Raw genomic sequence first — 24,315 nt, 5'->3', positions numbered from 1 at the left:
TTCTTAGATCAAGAGTCAATCAGGGGAGATACAATTGCATTAGATCAAGAGTCAGGGAGATACAGTTGCATGTATCTTAGTAGGCTCATTCCTGCATCTGGCTGGGATTGCAGCTATATCAGGCATGGGCCAACTTGGGCCCTCCAGGTGTTTTGGACTCCAACTCCCACCATTCCTAACAGCCTCCTTTTCCCCCCCAGATGCATCTCAGATATATATTACAAAGGGAAATAGTGAACCAGGCATTTCCTTCTATGTCTCGAAGGGTTAAAATCAAAGCAACCCATTTTGTTTTTCCTTCCTAGAGAGGCCAGGAAAGGGGAAACCTTCCTTTTCCACCCCTTCAAGGTCTGGATGAAGAATTCCTTGCTGTGTTTTGCTAGACTGAGAGAGAAAATTGGAGGATTGCAAAGGGGAAAATTGCAAAGAGCAGGAAGGATACACATGGAGGGTGAGTGGGGAGATGGGATGCTCTGGGAACAAGGGATTTGGGGCGTGAAAGGGGGGAAACATTGGGGGGAGGTCCAAGGCTGTGCCATGGAAGTGTGCACTTGGTGCATTTTCACACCACTTTTAGCTACCTTGGCTCAATGCCAGGGATCTGTAGTTTGGTGAGGCACCAGAACTATTTGGCAGAAAAAGGTTATCTGTAATGGGCTGCTGTTGGTTTTTTCGGGCTATATGGCCATGTTCTAGAGGCATTCCCTCCTAACGTTTCGCCTGCATCTATGGCAAGCATCCTCAGCGATTGTGACCTCACAACCTCTGAGGATGCTTGCCATAGATGTAGGCGAAACATCAGGAGAGAATGCCTCTAGAACAGTGGTTCTCAACCTGTGGGTCCCCAGATGCTTTGGCCTTCAACTCCCAGAGATCCTAACAGCTGGTAAACTGGCTGGGATTTCTGGGAGTTGTAGGCCAAAACACCTGGGGACCCACAGGTTGAGAACCACTGTTCTAGAACATGGCCATATAGCCCAAAAAAACCTACAACAACCCAGTGATTCCAGCCATGAAAGCCTTTGACAATACATTATCTGTAATATCAAAGGCTTTTGTGGCCAGAATCACTGGGTTATAGGTTTTTCGGGCTGTCTTGCCATGTTCTATAAGCATTCTCTCCTGACATTTTGCCTGCATCTGTGACCTCACAACCTCTGAGGATGCCTGCCACAGATGCAGGCGAAACGTCTAGAACATGGCCATATAGCCTGAAAAAACCTACAACAGCCCAGTGATTCCGGCCATGAAAGCCTTCAACAATACGTTATCTGTAATTGAAGGCTTTCATGGCCAGAATCACTGGGTTGTAGGTTTTTCGGGCTGTATGGCCATCTTCTAGAAGCATTCTCTCCTGAGGTTTCACCTGCATCTGTAACCTCACAACCTCTGAGGATTCCTGCCACAGATGCAGGCCAAATGTTAGGAAAGAATGCTTCTAGAACATGGCCGTATAGCCTGGAAAACCTACAACAACCCAGTGATTCCAGCCATGAAAGTCTTTGACATTACAGATAATCTTTTTCTGCCAAATAGTTCTGGTGCCTCATCAAACGGCAGTTATTATTATTATTATTATTATTATTATTATTATTATTTACCATACTTGTATCCTACCTTTCTCAACCCCAAAGGGGACTCAAGGCAGCCTCACAAAGGCAACAATTCAATGCCGCATGTATACATACATCAATGAATAAACAAAAACATTAAAACCAACAGATTAAAACATAACATTAAAACAACAATTAAAATCACATATGGTTTTGTGTAACTACATATGGTTTTGTGCAACTACTAAAAAGGACTGAGCTTGCTTAACTTCAAATATCAGGTTTTATTTATTTATTTATTTACTGTACTTGTATACCTTTTCTCAGCCTGTCGGCGACTCAAGCCGGTTTACAACAAATCAGTTCACATAATATCATAATACAAATTAAAACATTAAAAACAATATAAAAACCACAACAGAAGCAATAAAAACCAACATTATTAGCATCTCCTTGTTAAAAAAACATTATCCAATTCCATCGTCTAGTCATTCGGTTTCCTACGTCAGTTAACCTGCATTTGTAAACACTTGCTCAATCAACCATGTTTTAACTTTCCCCCGAAATGTTAAGAGGAGGGGAGCTGATCTAATATCCTTAGTGAGGGTGTTCTACAGCCAAGGGGCCACCACCGAGAAGGCCTTGCCTCTCGTTCCCACTAACCATACTTGTGATAAAGGCGGGATCGAGAGCAGGGCCTCCGCAGATGATCTTAATGTCCTAGCAGGTTCATAAGAGGAGATGCGTTCGGACAGGTAGATTGGGCCAGAACAGTTTAGGGTTTTATAGGCTAAAGCCAGAACTTTGAATTGTGCCCGGTAGCAGACTGGCAGCCAGTGGAGCTAACGCAACAGAGGAGTTGTATGCTCCCTGAGCACCGCTCCTGTTAACAACCTGGCTGCCGCCCGTTGGACCATTTGAAGCTTCAGGACAGTCTTCAAAGGCAACCCCACGTAGAGCTCGTGGCAGTAGTCTATTCGGGATGTAACCAGAGCATGGACTACCGTGGATTTGGAGTCTTCATGTACTGACTTTTAATATAATTTAATTCTAGGAATCGACCACTGCTTTAAAGTTTCCCTTTCCTTCCACTTTTTCTTTCAGCCAGAAGTCCTAATTGCCAGCCTAGAATGCTCACCGTTGTGCTCTAAGAAGATCACTTTGCCCAAAAGAAAAAGGAAAAACCCAGTCTCCTTGGTTTTGTTCCTAAGAGAATGCCAGTGTGTCCTGATCCAAACACAGCCACCCTGAGAGCCAGACTGTTTCTTTCAAGGTTGTGAGCCACTGCCATTGAAATCCACAGTCGTGGCCAGTCCAAAGTGAAATGGCCACCAAGGAAGTTGCAGCATTGCCAGCTCCACTGAGCCTCCGCTTCCGGGTTGTGCTTGACGAGCAGCAGGGGATCAAAACGGAGTCACAGGACCTTATGGACACTGACACGGAGATCCAAGCAGTGTGCATTGGCGAGACATTGGGATGGGCACCAGAATTTGAGCAGCGACCAGAAAAAGTGGATTGGGAAGTCCAAGAGAAACATGTAGTCCTAAAGGTGACAGAATCCCCTCATTCGGGATGCGGGAACCTGCCACTCACAGAGTCCGACACCAGCGTTATCCCAGCATCTTTTGAGGACATGGCTAAGGCTTGCAAATGGCTGACCAGGGAATGTAGGATCCAGCAAGCACCGATCCTTGGTGGGGAAAAAGAGTGGATGGCTGGAGGGTCCAGAATGAGGAAAGACCCCCCAAAAGGGAATGATGCTCCTTTTCCACAAGGAGCAGAGGTGCAACGGCAGCAATTCCGGCATTTCTCTTGCCCCAAAGTTGGAGGGTTACGCGAAGTCTACGTCCAACTTCGGGACCTATGCTGTCGGTGGCTGAAGCCGGAGCGACGCAGCAAGGAGGAGATCCTGGAATTGGTGATCCTGGAGCAATTCCTGACTATCCTTCCTGAGGAAGTGCAAAGCTGGGTCCGGGCCCAAGACCCCGAGAACTGTGCCCACGTGATCCTGCTGGCAGAGGATTTCCTAAGGAGACAGCGAGAGGCCAAACAATGGGAGCAAGAACGGGAACAGGTAGCTAGATCCAAGCAGGAAGGTTTTGGGGTCCGAAAGGGAAACTGTTAGAGGAAGAATCCAAAGACACAGAGTGCACTGATACCGTAAGAATTAATGTACTTTGACACCATTTTAACTGCAATAGCTGAATGGTATGGAATCATGGGAGATGTAGTTTTATAAGGTCTTTGGTGGCCCCTCGACTGGAACTCACTCCCCAAGGACATTAGAAAAGCCCCAACTCCGGCAGTCTTTAGGAGGAGCCTAAAAACGTGGTTGTTTCAGTGTGCCTTCCCAGAATAAAGGAACTCCCAGTAATATGTCCCCAAACGCTCTTTATTAGTGATCTAAGATTGTCTGCACACTCATCCCTCTCCAAAAACGTCTACCTCAGTTCCATGTCACCTTGTCATGCCCAGGATTATTTTTTTAAAAAAATTAATTATTACATTTGGCTCAGCCATAGGTTTTTAAACTCGTCGTGTTATTGTTAATGTTTATTGCTTATTTTTGCTTATGAGTTATTTATTGTTTTGTATTATTGTTGTTATTGTTTATTGTTGTATTGTGGGCTCGGCCTCATGTAAGCCGCACCAAGTCCCTTGGGGAGATGGTGGTGGGGTAGAAACAAAGATTATTATTATTATTATTATTATTATTATTATTATTATTATTTTCTGGCAAAGAGTTCAGGTGCCTCATGATTCCATAGCATTGAGCCAAGGCAGTTAAAATTGTGTCAAATGGCATTACAGTGTTCCCTCACTTATCGCGGGGGTTATTTTCCAGGAACACCCACGATAAGTGAAAATCCGCAAAGTAGGGACGCCATATTAATTGTGATATGTATACATTGTACAGTGTTCCCTCACTTATTGCTGGGCTTACGTTCCAGGACCTCCCGCAATAAGTGAAAAACCACAATATAGGGATGCTCTATTTATTTTAATATTTTTACATTATTTTAGTAGTTATACACTATTTTAAGTCTTTATAAACTTAAAATAGAGTGAAGGAAAGGAAGGAAAGGCCCTTCAAGGCTGGAGGGAGGGAGGACTGAGGAGGGAAAGCGCCTTGGAGAGTGGCAGCGGCAAAACCCCACAAAAAAGCCTTAAAATACCATGATATATATTTTAAATTAATATTTTTTTAAATCCACGAGTCCGCAATAAGCGAACTGCAAAGTAGCAAGATAACTCTGTATAAGCATATGTGTCCAATTCTGGGCACCACAATTCAAGAGAGATATTGACAAGCTGGAATGTGTCCAGAGGAGGGCGACTAAAATGATCAAGGGTCTGGAGAACAAGCCCTATGAGGAGCGGCTTAGGGAACTGGGCATGTTTAGCCTGAAGAAGAGAAGGCTGAGAGGAGATATGATAGCCATGTATAAATATGTGAGAGGAAGCCACAGGGAGGAGGGAGCAAGCTTGTTTTCTGCTTCCTTGGAGACTAGGACGCGGAACAATGGCTTCAAACTACAAGAGAGGAGATTCCATCTGAACATGAGGAAGAACTTCCTGACTGTGAGAGCCGTTCAGCAGTGGAACTCTCTGCCCCGGAGTGTGGTGGAGGCTCCTTCTTTGGAAGCTTTTAAGCAGAGGCTGGATAGCCATCTGTCAGGGGTGATTTGAATGCAATATTCCTGCTTCTTGGCAGGGGGTTGGACTGGATGGCCCATGAGGTCTCTTCCAACTCTTTGATTCTATGATTCTATGTATAAGAAGCATGCATGCGCAGTCTAGCCCTTGTTCTTCCCGTTGTAACATAAATATTTTATATTAATGTTTATTAAAAAAAACAGTGAAGCAGTGAGTCCGCATAAAGCGAACCACAAAGTATTGAGGGAACATTGTAATTCTACAGAGTATATGCACCCATAGTTATGAAAAGAGATCTTGTAGTGTCTTTGAGGCTGAAGGAAATAATTAATTTCCTAAGCTTTCATGGACTTAAGTCTGAGATGCATGGAATTCAGAAAATATACATGTCCAATCAAATAGTTTATTGTATAAGCCCAAGGCCATGACAAAAAGTTACAAGTACACGGTGCACAGAATAGTACCCTTGAAGCAAAAGGAAAGCAAAATATAAACAAAAGCCAACTTCATGTTCACACAAATAGCAAAAAAAATAATGTGACTTATCTAAGGCTTTCATGGACAGAGTCACTGTGTTGCTGTGAGTTTTCTGGGCTGTAAGGTTATGTTCTGGAAGCATTCTCTCCTGATGTTTCACCCACATCTATGGCAGGCATCCTCAGAGGTTGAAGGATCTGTTGGAAACTAGGCAAGTGGGGTCTATATATCTGTGGAATGATGTTCAAGGTGGGAGAAAGAACTCTTGTCTACTTGAGGAAAGTGTGAATGTTGCAATTGACCACCTTGATTAGCATTGAATGGCCTTGTAGCTTCAAAGCCTGAGTGGTTGCTGCCTTGGGTATTCTTTGTAAAATCAGGACAGTAAATAAAGAGCATCATTTTAAAAAGGGGAAATTCCAGACAAGAATCAATCAGGGCAAGCTAACATCTCCCAACAAAGGATTCCCCCAAGCAGGAAGTAGCCAGGGTTTGAAGCTACAAGTCCATTCAATGCTAATAGATCATGGCTAGTTTGTGGAGGTCAGTTTGGGCACAATGACAAGCCAGAACTGAAGAAGCCATGACCTTAATTACAGTATTGACCAATGTGCTTCTCAAAATGGAAACTTTTCCAGCTGCTGCATAAACCCAGCCTTTGATGCGCTGGTTCTGTCCCAGCAAAGAGGTAACACTTTTGCTTCTGTTGCAGGATCTGGAGCCCTTTGTGGAGGTGACAGTGGATTCACCTGTTGGGGACCAGGTTCCATCAGACACTGGGCAGAGACCCCTCCTCAAGGAGATCAAGCAAGAGAGGAAAGGTAACTTTGGATCATTGTGTCCAGGGATATTATGTCAGAATGACTGATGACTCCATGTTTACTCAGAAGTAAGTCCTGTTGAGCCCAGTAGGTTTCATTCTCAATCTTCTTGATGCCGAGTTCCTAAGACCATCAGAAATATGTGTTTTCTGATGGTCTCTGGCAACCCCTCTGAAACCCACCTCACAACACCCCCCCCCCAAGGTCCCGACCCCCAGGTTGAGAAACCGTGCTCAAGAATCAGCTGGGGCCAAAAATTCTGTCAGCCAGAAGGATGGAGAAATAGAGGAAGTCCAGATATTCAAGAGCCCAAGGAGTCCTGAGAGAGGGCAAAGCCCACTATAATATTAATAGTAATATCCCTGAGATGTTAAGATGTTGCCTCATTGTGCACATTCTAAATACTTGACTTTCTGTGTGTTATATAGACAAAGTATAGAAATAATGTACAAGGATTGAATGAAAAGTAATGCCTCCACCTTCGTAGCTCCTCAACAGATGGCAGTACTGGTATGCAGCAGGTACTGGCTTGTTCAGTAGACTCTCCTCTACAGTTCCATTTTGGTGGGAAGCCTTTGCATTGAATGGTTGTGTTGTTAAAGTGTGAGGTATGGAACCCTGCGCAGACGGTCGGTCAATGCGACTTAAGCAACGTGCAGTCATTGAATTCTTGACAGCAGAAGGTGTCACCCCAAAGGAGATTCATCAGAGAATGCAAGGTGTTTATGGTGATTATGTTGATGTGAGTACTGTGCGTCGTTGGGCGAGAAAGTTTAAAGGTGTTGAGGTTGGACGTCTTGTGATAGCAACCACTGAGTTTCACAAGCAAAAGGTTGACAAATTGATTTAGGACGATTGTCGTATCACTCAGAGAGAAATTTCAAGCATAATCGGCATTTCACAAGAATGTGTAGGTCACATTATTGCTTTGCTTGGCTATCAGAAGATCTGTGCACAATGGGTACCCAGGATGCTGACGCCTGAAATGAAAACGCACAGACTTGAAACTTCAGAGACTGGATCTCACCACCGTACAACATCCTCCATACAGTCCAGATTTAGCACTGTCTGACTTCCATCTGTAGAGATGTGTTCATTATAAAGTGTTATTTATAATGTTTATTATAGAGTGTTAAATGTACTGTGTTGAATCTGTATTTATGTATTACATTTATTGCCATGGCCTAGCTGTGAGGGATAGGTTGCCATGGTGACAAGACAAAGCCTCAGAGGAGGTGGGCGGAGCTTAAGGAGGAAAAGGTTTGAAAGTGGCAGTTAAGCTCCAGTCCGGTGGAAGAGACCCGGGGAAGAGGATAGCCAGTTAGGGCTCTGTTGTGAAGCTGTGAGAATTCAGTAGTTCCTAGAATTTGTGAATATTTCTTCAGCAAGAGAGCTGAAGGTGTTACCTTGTTAGATTGCTTAGGTTAAAAGAATCTAACAGAGGGGGTTTTCAGGATTGCCAGTAAGGAAAGACTGGTGATCAGTGGTTTGTTCCGAGTATAGGGCAAACCGTGTGGATATTCATAATAGGGAACTCTGAAGTAGTATAAGCACTTCACTAAGGAAGAAGTTTGTAGAATTGTATCATCAGAAGCATGTATCTCAAACCAGCCATTTTGTAACATCAAGCCTTGTGTCAAGTTCAAACTCTCAAAACTGCAACAATTACGTTCTGTTAACAATAAAACTTGTTCTCTTTATATTTCAAACCTGCCTCCTCGATTGCTTTCATGCTTGGTGAATTCCACACTACCAAAGTCACCTCACAACACAACTAAAGATAAACAGAGACCTAAACCAGCGTCTCTAAACATATTGGTGGCAGCTTAATTGATATCTAAAAGAAGGTTCCTCACATAATTTTGGTGGCATCTAGTGAGATTAGCGCTGCTTCTTTACATTTTGGTTGAAAAGCGGTGGGATTAACGCTTCTTTACACCATCTATTCCTGATAATGAAAGTAGATATGCGGGGACATCATTATTTTTTTATTTATTCATTGTATTTGTATATCGCCCTTCTCAGCCTTTTGGGAAACTCAAGGCGGTTTACAGAGGCAACAATTCGATGCCCAAGAACATCATAAAACATTTAAAACATTAAACATTACATAAAACGATAACAAGAGTAATAAAAACATAATAATTTACGTCTCCTAATTATGCTCATTAAGCTTCTGATGAAGACGTTGAGAGAACTGTGAGATGCTGGTTGCGGAAACAGAGTGTTGACTTCTTCCGTCATGGCTTCAGAAAACTTGTTCATTGTCGGCAGAAATGTATCCAATTATCTGGTGATTATGTGGAAAAGTAAATAGTGGTAGTTAAAGAGCACATTCTAAGGATTATTTCTGCGTTTATTAAAATATTCCCATCCAAACCCAAGTAACGAAAGTGGAGGCATTACTTTTCATTCAACCCTCGTAATTCCTAAACATAGGCAGATTTACCAGGTTCTGGATTTCTCCTCTACTCTCCCTGCTCTGGAGTGATGTTTGTGTACCAGGTTTGTTGAGATCCATCATTGATAGGATTCACATAGGTATCCAAGTGTTGGTAAACTACAACTTTCTTCAACATCTGTCTCTCTCCCCAAATCCCACCAGTATTTTAACTTGGTCGTGATGGATATGTGTACTAATTTTGGTCCAGATCAATCATTGGTGGGATTCAGGCTCTGGATGTTTCCTCAGGATCTATAGAGATGTTTTCTCCTCATTTGTCCCACATCAGTTTTCTACTTCTCTCTTTCTTCATATGTTGTGTATCTTTTCCTTCAGGTGGCTGCCAGGTGTATGAGAAGGAGGAAGAGGATGAGCAGAGGCCATCTTCAGAGGCTGATGAACTATGTGGGCTGTTCCCATCAGAATCCCATTCCCCCCTTCTGAGGCACAAGATCATTGAAGAAGGTTGCAGACTGAAGAAGCTCCACGAACAGCCACCGGTCATGATATGGGCAGAACCCACTCTCTGTGTGGAAGAAACCAGTGGGCCTGTCCCAGTCAGGATGTTCCCTGGGAGAGGGATCAAGCACTTGTGCCCTGAGTGCGGACGGACTTTCCAGCACAAATCGACGTTGATCCGGCACCAGAAGAGTCACACCAATGAAAGGCCCCATGTGTGCCCGGAATGTGGGAAGAGCTTCCGCCGCAGGGACAAGCTGACCCGGCACGAGCGGATCCACACTGGCCAGAAGCCCCACAAGTGCCCTGAATGCGGGAAGAGCTTCCGGGAGAGAGGGAAGCTGGTCAACCATCATAGGATCCACACAGGAGAGAAGCCCTACACTTGCCCTGTCTGTGAGAAGACATACCGGTGGAAAGAGGAGTTTGTCAAGCACCTGAGGATTCACTCTGGGGAGAGGCCCTATGCCTGCCTCCAGTGTGGGAAAGCCTTCATCAGCAAGGCCCACCTGGTTTCCCACCATCGGAGCCATACCGGGGAGAAGCCGTACGAGTGTCCCGAGTGCCGGAGGAGGTTCTGCAGCAAGCAGAGCCTCAACAAGCACCAGCGAGTCCATGCGGGAGAGAAACCGTACGAGTGCCAGGACTGTGGAAGGATTTTCCATTACATTTCAAACTTCGCCAAACACCAGAGACTCCACATGAGTGATGAAATTCTATAGGAATAATAGAACGTTATGATTTGTTTTGATACTTTCCTGGCATTGTCTCATTCTTTTACATATTCAGCAGCAAGCCATTGACTAGATGGTGAGAAAAGCTCAGTGGTACAAAGCTCCAACAAGTCCAGATGGATGAGAAATCATATGAGTTGCAAAATGGTTGATGTGGGTTTTCTGGGCTGTGTGGGCCATGTTGCAGAAGCATTCTCTCCTGACATTTCTCCCACATCTATGGCAGGCATCCTCAGAGATTGTGAGGTCTGTCAGAAACTAGGCAAGTGGGGTTTATATATCTGTGGAGTAATGTCCAGGGTGGGAGAAAGAACTCTTGTCTCTTGGAGGTAGGTGTGAAAGTTTCAACTGGCCACCTTGATTAGCATTTAATGGCCTAGCAGTTTCAAGGTCTGGCTTCTTACTTATGGAGTAATTCTTTGTTGATTTTTCTTAACATTTCAAACTTCAAGCACCAGAGAATCCACGTGAACAATGGGAGTTTAGAAACAGATGGATCATAATAGAGCTTTGCAATCTGCTTCCATAATTTCTTGGTGTTGTCTCATTCTTTTACATATCCAGCAATGGATTGTCGATTATTTGGCCTCAGAGAGACTGCTAAGAAGCACAGAACAAATGAAGTGTGCAGCCTTCATTCAACTCCAAAGCCTTGGAGTGGCACTTTATTGTTACTTTCTAGAAAATAACTACAAAAAACAAAACCTTTACAGCATGAAGACGACAGCCATGTGACACCCCCCCCCCCCCCCCCAAATAGTTACAGACACGTCTTCACTGTTCACCGGACATCGCTGGAAGAAAAGAACAGAGCTGTTATCTCCTCTCTTTTCAATAATTTTATAGCATAGTTTCTTTTTATTGCAATTTTCCAGTAAGAGAAAAAGTATCAGAATTTTTACAGAACTTTTACATGTACAGACATACAGATTCTATGTAATTACATTGAATTCACAAACAACCTACAGTTACATTGGCTAACAAAGAAACAAATGGGGAATTACATTTTTATTCAGCATTCATATGACATATAAACATTAATTCATCCTCATGCATCCAGATATTACCATGTCCTTTCTCCATCCTGGAGAAGCACCTGCTTAGGCCAGACCCTGCTTTCTCTTGCAGCCTGCCAATGCATAGTTTCAAAACTCTATAATGCCAAAAATGCATCCTCTTTCCCTAAGAACAATGCCAAGGATCAGAAACTGACTCCCCGCAAACGTATCACGACAATACTTCCAAAATCGCACTCTTTTTTCTTCCCTTGAGAAAAGAAGGCAGGCAAGTGTCCATAATCCTGCTTTCCATTGCAGATCTGAGACTCCCCATACACCATCTCTCCATAGAGCATGGCGGGTGAACATCGTCGTTGTCTGCAGGCCTGTAGCGAGGGGGTGGTTTTAGGGGTTCAACCCCCCCCCCGAAATGTTTCAGATTTTTAAAAAAACCTGGTTTACTCATGAATTTTAACTGGTTAACCAAATTCCCATGCTAAGTCTATGAGATGCAAAAAAATCAAGAGTCCCTCCAGAACTGCAAGCACTATCTCAAGCAAATATTGACAATTTATTCACACTGTCATTACTTACAGCAATAGCTGATGTAGTGAAGCAACCAAGTTGGGGGTGGGGGGGGGGGTTGTTGAATGCTCTCATTAAGGAGGCCAGACTTGGTGGAGGTGGTTGACAGGGGCAGAGCTGCAGGCTATTGAATTCTGCTCTGCCCACTGCTGTGCTCTTTGCTTCAGCGTGAGCTAGGAGGCAGGTTTCAAGGCCCCCCCCCCCACAAAATTTTCAACCCCCCCCCCCCGAAAATTTCAACCCCTCCCAAAAATTTTTTCTGGCTACAGTCCTGGTTGTCTGTCACACTTTTTTGGATTGTAATAAGGTCTCTTAAATAGCAATCTTTTGCTGATGTTGTCCCAAAGTTTTAAATGAATGATGTTTTTCCGGCCTGAAACATCCTGATTCCACCAGTTCCCTTGACAGATGTTGACTCTGCGTAATCGGTTTTTCTTCTCAAGGAGCCTTGTTTGCTTCCTTTGAGATGTAAGGAACTCTGTAAACATTTCCTTAACTTAAAGAATCATTATCTTTGATTAATGTAAACACATTTTTCCCCAGAAGTTCAACAGTTAATCATTTAATGCAAAGATACAGAGTGGGGGACGCCTGGCTTGAGAGCAGTATGTGTGAAAAAGATCTTGGAGTCCTTGTGGACTACAAGTTAAACATGAGCCAACAATTGGCCTGCATCAATAGGAGCATAGTGTCTAGATCTAGGGAAGTAACTTTGGTTAGACCACACCTGGAATATTGTGTCCAATTCTGGGCACCACAATTCAAGAGAGATATTGACAAGCTGGAATGTGTCCAGAGGAGAGCGACTAAAATGATAAAAGGTCTGGAGAACAAGCCCTATGAGGAGCAGCTTAAGGAGCTGGGCACGTTTAGTCTGAAGCAGAGACGGCTGAGAGGAGATATGATAGCCATGTATAAATATGTGAGAGGAAGCCACAGGGAGGAGGGAGCAAGCTTGTTTTCTGCTTCCCTGGAGACTAGGACGCGGAACAATGGCTTCAAACTACAAGAAAGGAGATTCCACCTGAACATGAGGAAGAACTTCCTGACTGTGAGAGCCGTTCAGCAGTGGAACTCTCTGCCCCGGAGTGTGGTGGAAGCTCCTTCTTTGGAAGCTTTTAAACAGAGGCTGGATGGCCATCTGTCAGGGGTGATTTAAATGCAATATTCCTGCTTCTTGGCAGAATGGGGTTGGACTGGATGGCCCATGAGGTCTCTTCCAACTCTGATTCTATTCTATGATTCGTAACAGTTCTTATCACAGTTTATTAGGCAGGTCAACCACTTCAGTTCTCATTAGCAGGTTTTAATTACAATCCAAGCAAGCAGGGAGTAAATGGTTTAGTCATTGCAAACCTTGGCTTCAAAATGGTGTCTCCAAAATTATTAGCTCTCACTCATACACTTTTCATACAATTCCATTCAAACCATATATTTCATCATGACAGAGGGATTACAATGGACTTAACAATATGTTTGATACTTTCTTTGGTGTTGTCTCTTTCTTTTACATATCCATGAAGTCATAGCTTGGATGATAGAACATAGTTCAGTGATACAGCACAAACTTTTCATTCACAAAGTCACAAAGTTCGGTTCCTGCTGTCTCCAGTTTGAGGGATGAGACAGCAGTTGATTGAAAAGGTTGTGATCCTAGCAGGTTACTGCCTGTAAAACAGATAACAGTTTGGTCTAGGAAAATAGTCTGTTAATCTAAGACAACTTCCTGTGGATTCCCTAGTCAATACGTAAACTGAATTATCTACTGTAATATGGGTTGGTGGTCCAAAGCGTGTTAGCCATGCCATCACACGAGCTTGAAAATAGGATTTTCTAGATCCTCCAGCTCAATTCTATCAAAGGCATTGACTTGTAGAGTTACACTGGAGGACCTAAAGGTTCATACAGAGAACATATTAGCCAAATCTGTGAATAATCAAATCAGCAAATATGAAACCCAAAAACGTAGAGGGCCGATTGTAAAGATGTAATATGTATAACTGCTGAAAAGGAAGTGTGAACATAGCAAATAAAAGTAGTTCTTGGTGTGAACCATCTTCTGTGTTTCATTTTCTGCAATGTAGAAGCTGAAGGAAAACTTCATTTGCGGGGATGAATTCTGGTTTATGGAACATTTCCTCATTTCCTTCCCCACTTCTATAGTTACATCCCTACTTCCAATCTACAATGTGCTGTGTTGTCTTTGTGTGCTTTTTAGGCTTGGGCGGTTTCGTTCGTTGATTTCGTAATTCGTTATTAATTCTTATTTAAATTAGCTTACAATCCAATATTGAGCCATGCAGGAATAGTGTGAGGAGTAAATTAGATTCAAAACAATTTTTTCAATTTATTTTGTAATTATTTTGTAATTATTTTGTAATTATTTTCGCATGTCTGGTGCAAGTTTTATAGTTGTTGTTTGTTTTATCACACCAACAGTCAACAACAGAGGGAGAGGGAAGCTTCAGAAGTTCCCCCTGTCCCATTTGGAGGTTTTTTTAGCATATTGCGCAATCGCGTCCGCCATTAATGAATCAATTCGTTATTATACAAAATTTCGTATATTTTGAAATTTTTAAAAGGAAAATTTCAGAATTATTAAAAAAAACAAAACGCAAGGGCCCCTTAAAAACAAAATGAGTTTAGAACCAAATTTTTCCGTGGTTACCCAAGCCTAGTGCTTTTTTAGAAAAATGGGTGTACCTTTAATTGCTTTTAATGTTCATAAATGACTAAAAGCAATTAATAATAAACAATAAAAAATCAATTCCAAGCAATAAATCAGTGTGGTAGAATCAAAGTTTACTTTCATGGCTGGGCTTTAGCACAGTGGGTAAATCACCAGCAATTATAAGATCTACCAACCAAAATCGAAGCGACTGAAAAAGCCAAAAAAAAAAAAAACCACATTACAATGCATGTGCAAAACTACATGTGCAAAACTACATACACACACACAAAAACATACACAGACAGGGCCACAACAACGCATGGCAGGGGGTGGCTAGCCTATGTATATATAGCAAGCCGAGTGACCATCACTCATAAAAACACTGAAACGACAGCGGAAGTGACTTAAAAAGCCAAAAAAATAAAAAAATACATTACAATGCACGCGCAAAACCACATATACACACACATATATACACACAAAAACATATACACAGACAGGGCCACAGCAACGCATGGCAGGGGATGGCTAGTATGTGTATATATATATATCAGGCCAACGAGTGACCATCACTCATAAAAACACTGAAAACCACAGCAGAAGTGACTTAAAAAGCCAAAAAATAAAAAAATACATTACAATGCATGCACAAAACCATATATGCATACACATATATACACACAAAAACATATACACAGACAGGGCCACAGCAACACATGGCAGGGGATGGCTAGCATGTGTGTGTGTATATATATATATAGAGAGAGAGAGAGAGAGAGAGAGAGAGCAGGCCAATGAGTGACCATCACTCATAAAAACACTGAAAACCACAGCGGAAGTGACTTAAAAAGTCAAAAATTAAAAAATACATTACAATGCATGCAGAAAACCACATATACACACACATATATACACACAAAAACATATACACAGACAGGGCCACAGCAACACATGGCAGGGGATGGCTAGCATGTGTATATATATCAGGCCAACGATTGACCATCACTCATAAAAACACTGAAAACCACAGCGGAAGTGACTTAAAAAGTAAAAAAAGTAAAAAAAATACATTACAATGCATGCGCAAAACCATATATATACACATATACATAAATATATATACACACAAAACAGACTGGGCCACAGCAACACATGGCAGGGGAAGGCTAGTGCATTCTATAAAAGACATATTAAAAAACATTTCAGCAAAAAATTTTTTTTAACTACACAGATCCAAAACAAGGCGCAAGATTAAAATTTGTGATTATCAACATTGAGTTTGTGGGTGCGTCTACACCAGGCATGGGCAAACTTGGACCCTCCAGGTGTTTTGGACTTCAACTCCCACAATTCCTAACAGCCTACGGCTGTTAGGAATTGTGGGAGTTGAAGTCCAAAACACCCGGAGGGCCCAAGTTTGCCATGCCTGGTCTACACTGTAGAATGAATGCATTTTGACACCACTTTAGTTGCCATGGTTATAAATGCAATGGAATCCTAGGAGTATAACTATGACTCTCAGGATAACATTGCATTGAGCCAAAGCATCTAAAGAGGTGCCAAACTGCATTAATCTTGCAGTGTAGCTGCACCACCTGTCATCTAAGGAAATCTTTGGAATCCCTCCTGGCCCTTCTGCTCTGTTTGCTGCAGCAGAACTAGAGAAAGGGGTTAAGCTCATGGAGTTTGTCCTTCCTAGAGAAGCAGGGAGGGAGAGAGAGAGACTTTGGGAAGGCAAGGCTGGTGGATGCTGTCAATGCAACTCACTTCCTGCCCCGCCTTCCATGGGAAAATCGGATTTAAATTTCCCAGGCGATGCTGAGCTTCTCTTTATCCCACCCTCTGCTTCTTGGTGAGTAGGAAAGTGTGTTGCATGAGTATCTGTGGGACTCAGGCAGAGGTCTAACTAGTGAAGCCTCTTTTCCAATGCATCTACACCAGGGTTTCTCAACCTTCCCAATGCTGTGACCTCTTAATACAGTTCCTCATGTTGTGGTGACCCCCAAGCATAACATTGTTTTTGTTGCTACTTCACAACTGTAATTTTGTAACTGTTATGAATCCTGATGTACATATGCAGGATGTATTTTCATTCACTGGACCAAATTGGGCACAAATCCCCCATACGCCTAAATTTGAATACTGGTGGGGTTGATTTTGTCATTTGAGAGTTGTAGTTGCTGGGATGTATAGTTCACCTACAATCAAAGGGCATTCTGAACTCCACCAGTCTTGGCACACAGCACTCCCACGACCAACAGAAAATACTGGAAGGGTTTGGTGGCCATTGACCTTGACTTTTGGAGTTCTAGTTCCCTTACACCCAGATAGCACCGTGGACTTAAATAATGATTGATCTGGACCAAACTTGACACGGATACTCAATATGCCCAAAAATGAACACTGGTGGAGTTAGGGGAAGATAGACCCTGACATTTGGGAGTTGTCATTGCTGGGATTTATAGTTCACCTACAATCGAAGAGTCCCTTGAACCCCACCAATGATAGAATTGAGTCAAACGTCTCACACAGAACTCCCATGTCCAATAGAAAATAATGGAAGGGTTTGGTGGGCATTGACCTTGAGTTCTGGAGTTGCAGTTCACCTACATCCAGAAGGCGCTGTGGACTCGAACAATGATTGATCTGGACCAAACTTGGCACGGATACTCAATATGCCCAAATATAAATACTGGTGGAGTTTGGGGAAAATAGATCGTTACATTTGGGAGTTGTCGGTACTGGGATTTATAGTTCACCTACAATCAATGAGCATTCTGAACTCCACTAATGATGGAATTGAACCAGTCTTAGCACACAGCACTCCCATGACCAACAGAAAATACTGGAAGGGCTTGGTGGGCTTTGACCTTGAGTTTGGGAGTTGTAGTTCACCTTCATCCAGAGGGCACTGTGGACTCGAACAATGATGGATCTGGACCAAACTTGGCACGAACACTCAGTATGGCCAAATGTGAACACTGGTGGAGTTTTGGGAAAATAGACCTTGATATTTAAATGACAGCCGTTCAGCAGTGAAACTCTCTGCCCCAGTGTGTGGTGGAGGCTCCCTCTTTGGTGCTTTTAAACAGAGGCTGGATGGCCATCACCACACTTCGGGACAGAGAGTTCCACTTTTGAACAGCTCTCACAATTAGGAAGTTCTTCCTAATGTTCAGATGGAATCTGTTTTCTTGTAGTTTGAAGCCATTGTTCCATTGCGTCCTAGTCTCCAGGGAAGCAGAAAACAAGCTTGCTCCCTCCTCTCCATGACTTCCCCTCACATATTTATACATGGCCCTCATCATGTCTCCTCTCAGCCTTCTTTCCTACTGCTAAACATGCCCAGCTCTTTTAGCCACTCCTCATAGGGCTTGTTCTCCAGAACCTTGATCATTTTAGTCGCCCTCCTCTGGACACATTCCAGCTTGTCAATATCTCTCTTCAATTGTGGTGCCCAAATTTGGAGACAATATTCCAGGTGTTATTTTTCTTATTTTTCTTTTTGTTGACATCTGTCCTCCTTTTCTTTTCAGGAATAATAAATCTCCTTTGCTTCTTACGCACTTGCATGTCTGAACACAGTGCCATGTGGTGAGGTCCAAACCATCCCCTGGCCTTGGAAAAATCACCGATAATATTAATTCAGGACTGGACATTTTTTTTGCCAGGAGGTAATGGCTGCAAAGCAAAAAGGTGCATTCTCTTTGGGTCCACCCCATTGGGAAGTTAAAACCAAGCAGCGAGATCCAGCAGCCCTTGAACTGGGGATAGGAAAAGGCCCCCACATTGTGGATGAGTTGGGGGACAGAAATGTGCCAAACCACATGAAACAGGAATCGCATAATGAGCCACAGCAGCCATGGGAAGCCCGACTGCAGGACTTTTTGCAAGCAATGGAGAGTTCCAACTCGGAAACTAAAAATCCTCACCAAGACACTTTGGCCTTAAGGGACACAACTCAGATTGTACTGGTAGATACAAAGCAAGAAGCGCCGATCCGGGTTCGGGCTAATCCCAGCAAGGAAGTCCAACCACTGGCTAATGATCAGTTGTCCAGAGACAAGGAAGAGGAAGGGGAAGTGAAATTGGAGAAAGAAGAGGATGGCGAGGAAGAGAAAGATGCCATTGGCACTGATGTACAACGTCGACGCTTCCGTCAGTTCCTCTACCAGGAGGTTGAGGGTCCCCGAGAGGTTTGCAGCCATCTCTGGGACCTTTGCCACCGGTGGCTGAAGCCGGAGAGGCACACCAAGGAGCGGATTGTGGAGTTGGTGATCCTGGAGCAATTCCTGGCTGTCCTGCCTCCAGAGATGCAGAACTGGGTTAGCAAAGGAGGACCAAAAAGCTGCTCTCAAGCAGTGGCCCTGGCTGAGGACTTCTTGCTGAAACAGCCGCCCAGGGAGAACAGAAGAAATCAGGTGAGTTTATGGTTTTCTCTGGGTAATCTTGAGCTTGACTGCCTGGTATGTGAAGGAAAGACACTGCAAGGAAGACTCTTGTTTGTGAGTACAGTGGACCCACTGTAACAGGCATGGGCAGACTTTCTAACTTGGGGGCCGCATGGCGGGCCGGAGCAGGGTGGGTGGGCTGGGAGGGAGGAGGTTCTCCCCAAGCCCCATCCCTGCCCTTTCCTCCCCTTAAATTAAACATTTAAAATTTAATATAAAAGAAACAATAATGTCTGTAAAAACAAAAAATAATAAATCTCCTCTGCGTTTGAAAAATAAATTAATTTTGTTTTTTAGGCTTGTATCCCAAAGATCCAAAAATGCAAATGTTCTAATCTCCATAATCCAAAACACTTCTGGTCAAATACACTAAAATGATTACCTTTCCTTCTGATTCAGGAGGTGGCCGTACTCAAGAAGGGAGCAGCTGAGTTTTCTGAAGCAGAGGGCAGTCCCTTGCATGCTTGGAAGACACCTCTTGTCGTGGAGATCAAACAGGAAGGGGATCAAGATTCAGCCTCATCAGGTAAAGATTCCTTACAATAGAGTTTTGGCCATACAGCTAAACGTTTTAGGCATCCTTGGATGAAACTAATTATCTTGATCCATCGTAGCATATTGTATATACATATAATATTGTTAATATTATAATGTAATACAATATAATATTAGTAATAATAATACAATATTATAACTATAATTATATATTTAAACTACATGTAATATTACTAATAATATTACAATATAATGGGGAAGAACTTCCTGACTGTGAGAGCCGTTCAGCAGTGGAACTCTCTGCCCCAGAGTGTGGTGGAGACTCCTTCTTTGGAAGCTTTTAAACAGAGGCTGGATGGCCATCTGTCGAGGGTGATCTGAATGCAATATTCCTGCTTCTTGGCAGGGGGTTGGACTGGATGGCCCATGAGGTCTCTTCCAACTCTTTGATTCTATGATTCTATGATTCTATTCTAATGGTATAGTGCAATATTGTAATATATAATACTGATATTGTACTATCCTAATAATATAATATATTGCATGAAAATATATCTTGTAAGCCGCTCTGATTCCCCTTGAGGGTGAGAAGGGCGGCATATAAATGCCGTAAATAAATAAATAAATGAAATAATCTAGTTGGCATAGGGGAAGTGTATCCTTGTTGGTTCTCCTGGACATCTCAGTGGCTTTCGATACCATCAACCATGGTATCCTTCTGGGGCGGCTCTCCGGAATGGACCTTGGGGGCATTGCACTCCAGTGGCTCTACTCCTTCCTGGAGGGTCGTACCCAGTTGGTGAATCTGGGAGACACCTGCTCAGACCCCTGGCCTTTGACCAGTGGGGTCCCGCAATGTTCCATTCTATCACCCATGCATTTTGACATCTACATAAAACCGTTTGGAGAGGTCATCCAGAGTTTTTGAGTTTGGTGCCATCTATATGCAGGAAGAAGTCCCTCGGATCCTGGACCAGTGCCTGGCTGCTGTGATGGACTGGATGAGGCTAACAAGCTGAAGCTTAATCCAGTCAAGACAGAGGTCCTCGTGGTCTGTCATTAGGCTGATCAGGGTATAGGGTAGCAACGTGTGTTCAATGGGGTTACACTCCCCCTGAGAACACGGGTCCGCAGTCTGGGGGTCCTCCTATTTTATTTATTTATTTATTTCAATTACTTTTACCCCGCCCTTCTCACCCCTGAGGGGGGACTCAGGGCGGCTTACAAACGAAGGCACAAGTCGATGCCTAAATCAATAAACAAACAATACATAAAAGCAATTTAAACGATTAACAAGTTAAAAACATTAATACATAGTAAAATAGCAAAACAATCTCATGCTCAGTGTTCAGAGTCCGTTTATCCATTCCATTCCGTTCGCCCTTGTTTATCGTCAGCTCTTTCCTTAGCTGCCAGAATATCCAAAAGCTTGGTCCCATATCCAGGTCTTCAATTTTTTTCTGAACACCAAAAGGGAAGTCGCTGTTCTAATCTCCCCGGGGAGAGATTTCCACAGGTGAGGGGCCACCACTGAGAAGGCCCTGCTCCTCGTCCCCGCCAACCTCACTTGTGATAGTTGCGGGGTCGAGAGCAGGGCCTCCCCACACGATCTTAAATTTCGAGATGGGATGTAGAGGGAGATCCGTTCGGACAAATACACTGGGCCGGAACCGTATAGGGTTTTGTAGGTCAAAACCAGCACTTTGAATTGTGCTCGGAATTGGATCAGCAGCCAGTGGAGCTGGCGTAACAGAGGGGCGGTATGCTCCCTGTACGCCGCTCCGGTGAGTAATCTGGCTGCTTCTCGCTGGACTAGTTGAAGTTTCCGAGCAGTCTTCAAAGGCAACCCCACGTAGACTCAGTACTGACACTTGAAGCTCAGATGTCAGCAGTGGCCAAGAGAGCCTTCGCACAGTTAAAGCTTGTGCGCCAGCTGCGACTATACCTCAAGAAGCATGGTGATCCATGCCTTAGTTCCATCAAGATTACATTACTGTAATACTGTTATCTCCTATAAAGCCCTAAACAGCTTGGGTCCCGCCTATCTTTGTGACCACATCCCGCCCCCCCCCCCCCCCCAAATGAACCAACACGGATATTAAGATCTGCTGGGGAGGCCTTCCTCTCAGTTCCACCAGCATCACAAGTGTGGTTGGTGGGGACAAGGGAGAGGGCTTCCTTGGTGGTGGCCCCCTGGCTTTGGATCTCCCTCCCCAGGGAGATTAGACAAGCCCCCAAACTGCCCTCCTTTCATAGGGACCTGAAGACAAGGCTCTTCAAGCAAGCCTTTGAGAATAATTAGGCCCTAGTTGTCCTTCATAGTAGTCGCGCATCCTGTACTTTATCCCATGCCCTCTCTCTCCATTACTGCAGCTGGCACCTATTTTATTCCAATGTTTACATCCTGGCCATGGTGCCAGTAATTTATCACCACAGTTAGAGGGTTGCAACTGAGTGAGTTTGAACTGATGTTTTAATGTGTGCATGTGTTTTATTGTAATTTATATTGTGTTCACTTTTATGTTTGTTTTTAGGTACTATGTGCTATCTGTAATGTACCCTGAGTCCCTTCGGGGAGATGGTGGCGGGATATAAGAATGAAGTTATTAAGTTCTTGTGGGTTTTTTCGGGCTATATGGCCATGTTTAAGAAGTTATTGTTATTTTTGGTGTTGTTGTTATTATTTTACTGACACAAAACCACAGTATGTCACAGCAAACGAGATCTATATGCTGGATTTTGTATTACAAAATCACAAGCCGAACACTTCCCAAGCGTCTAGGACTGTGTGATGTATTTTTGAATGATGCACACAGATCCAAGTAAGGTGGCCTTTTGCAGTTGATAGATAGTGATTTTGTCAATGTTTATTGCTTCCAAATGCTGGCTGAGGTCTTTTGGCATGGCACCCAGTGTGCCAATGACCACTGGGACCACCTGTACTGGATTATTATTATTATTATTATTATTATTATTATTATTATTATTATTTTACTGACACAAAATCACAGTATGTCACAGCAAAGGAGATCTATATGCTGGATTTTGTATTACAAAATCACAAGCCAAACACTTCCCAAGCGTCTAGGACTGTGTGATGTATTTTCAAATGATGCGTGCAGATCCAAGTAAGGTGGCCTTTTGCAGTTGACAGATTGTGATTTTGTCAATGTTTATTGCTTCCAAATACTACCTGAGGTCTTTTGGCATGGCACTCAGTGTGCCGATGACCACTGGGACCACCTGTACTGGATTATTATTATTATTATTATTATTATTATTATTTTATTATTATTATTTCTGTTAATGATATATACTGTGATATATATATATAAAGCTGTGCAGCCTTCTTTGCCGCAGCATCACACTGCTGGCTGATGTTCAGTTTTGGAGCAACAATAACCTCAATGTGTTTTTCATATGTACTGCTGATAAACCAGTACAGATTCCCTGTCCTGTATCAATGCATTTGATGTTCTTGCTCTCAATGTAGAATTTTATCTCTATTAAATTTAATTATATTAGTTTCTAGTTGGGAACTGGAATTTCATGTCTATCTTTGTTGCTTTATTCCAGCAGGAGACTGTAAGAAGCAAAAGCAACGGGAAAAGGCCCAGGGATTAGAGCTGCATCAAATACTGGCCAGAAGAGCTGGCCAGAATTTTTCTACTTGGGCTCAACAAGGAGAAGCATCCATGAGTCCAGAAGAGGTCTGCCAAGGAGGAGATAAATTTATTAATTCCCAGGGAAGATATGTGGTGCTTGAGGAGAATGTTGTCCAGCTAACGATGCCTATCGCTGAAGCACAGAAACCTGGAAGCGAGCGAGACAAGTCATGTATTCATTGTGGCAAAGACTTCCAACTCAAGTGCAACCTTCAAGCTCACGAGAGAACCCACACGGGTGAAAAACCCTACAAGTGCTCCGTATGTGGAAAAGGTTTCAGCACAAGAGCTTACCTGATCACCCACAAACGCATCCACACTGGGGAGAAGCCCTACCAGTGTTCAGACTGTGGGAAGAGCTTTTGCGACAATTCGAATTTGATCGTCCATAAGCGGACCCACACCGGGGAGCGGCCCTACAAGTGCACGGATTGCGGGAAGAGCTTCCGAGAGAGGCCGGTCCTTATCAGACACCAGAGGATCCACACAGGGGAGAAACCCTACAAATGCCGGGACTGCGGGAAAAGCTTCAGCCAGAGCTCGGGACTCCTGGTGCACGAACGGACCCACACACGGGAGAAGCCCTACACCTGCACGGACTGTGGGAAGAGCTTTGGTGGCAACTCAAATCTGAGGGTACACATGAGAATCCACACTGGGGAGAAGCCGTTCCGATGCTCGGACTGTGGGAAGATTTTCAGTGACAGGTCGCTTCTTGTCAGACATCAGATCATCCACCAGGAGGGGAAATGTTAAGAAAAAACAACAACCACAGACTTATGATCTTAGTAAAAACTATGAAGCTTTGTGTATTGTCGAAGGCTTTCATGGCCGGAATCACTGGGTTGTTGTAGGTTTTTCTGGGTTATATGGCCATGTTCTAGAGGCATTTTCTCCTGACATTTCGCCTGCATATATGGCAAGCATCCTCAGAGGTAGTGAGGTCTGTTGGAAGTAGGAAAATAGGTTTATATATCTCTGGAATGACCAGGGTGGGACAAAGGACTCTTGTCTGAACAAAATCTGGCTATCAACATTAAAAAAACTCTAAAATTACAACAGCAAAACAACAGAGAGTAAACAATCAGGCACATCTAATCACCTCTCAACAAAAGATTCCCCCAGGCACTGCCAAGCCATCAAATTCTAATTAAGGTGGTCAGTTGAAACCTTCACACCTAGCTCCAGCAGACAAAAGTCCTTTGTCCCACCCTGGTCATTCCACAGATATATAAACCCATTTTCCTACTTCCAACAGACCTCACTACATCTGAGGATGCTTGCCATAGATGCAGGAGAAACGTCA

The 24,315-nt window shown here is 43.5% G+C and overlaps 2 protein-coding genes across 3 annotated transcripts; both read left to right on the top strand.

Annotated features, from left to right (window-relative positions):
* On the top strand, positions 1-10,163 carry LOC137096282 (zinc finger and SCAN domain-containing protein 31-like). 2 transcript variants are annotated; one of them, XM_067465332.1, is made up of 4 exons: positions 1-348; positions 2,658-3,627; positions 6,400-6,508; positions 9,288-10,163. In XM_067465332.1, exons 2-4 carry the CDS (start codon positions 2,878-2,880, stop codon positions 10,130-10,132), a joined length of 1,704 nt encoding a protein of 567 aa, XP_067321433.1. In that variant the 5' UTR covers positions 1-348; positions 2,658-2,877; the 3' UTR covers positions 10,133-10,163. The 2 variants fall into 2 exon arrangements, with proteins under 2 accessions (XP_067321433.1, XP_067321432.1); XM_067465331.1 differs by having other exon boundaries at positions 1-451.
* A 5,955-nt stretch (positions 10,164-16,118) lies between these two features.
* LOC132765910 (zinc finger and SCAN domain-containing protein 31-like) lies at positions 16,119-23,904 on the top strand. The gene is made up of 4 exons (XM_060760201.2): positions 16,119-16,250; positions 17,935-18,819; positions 19,249-19,375; positions 22,921-23,904. The coding sequence occupies exons 2-4, from the start codon at positions 18,076-18,078 to the stop codon at positions 23,763-23,765; spliced, it is 1,716 nt and encodes a 571-aa protein (XP_060616184.2). The 5' UTR covers positions 16,119-16,250; positions 17,935-18,075; the 3' UTR covers positions 23,766-23,904.
* Positions 23,905-24,315: the final 411 nt, after the last annotated feature.

This window comes from Anolis sagrei, chromosome 2, assembly GCF_037176765.1.
Source record: "Anolis sagrei isolate rAnoSag1 chromosome 2, rAnoSag1.mat, whole genome shotgun sequence".
NCBI classification, from domain to species: Eukaryota; Metazoa; Chordata; class Lepidosauria; order Squamata; family Dactyloidae; genus Anolis; species Anolis sagrei.
The sequence above is the reverse complement of the archived record's forward strand: the minus strand, read 5'-3'. Positions and strand labels throughout refer to the sequence as shown.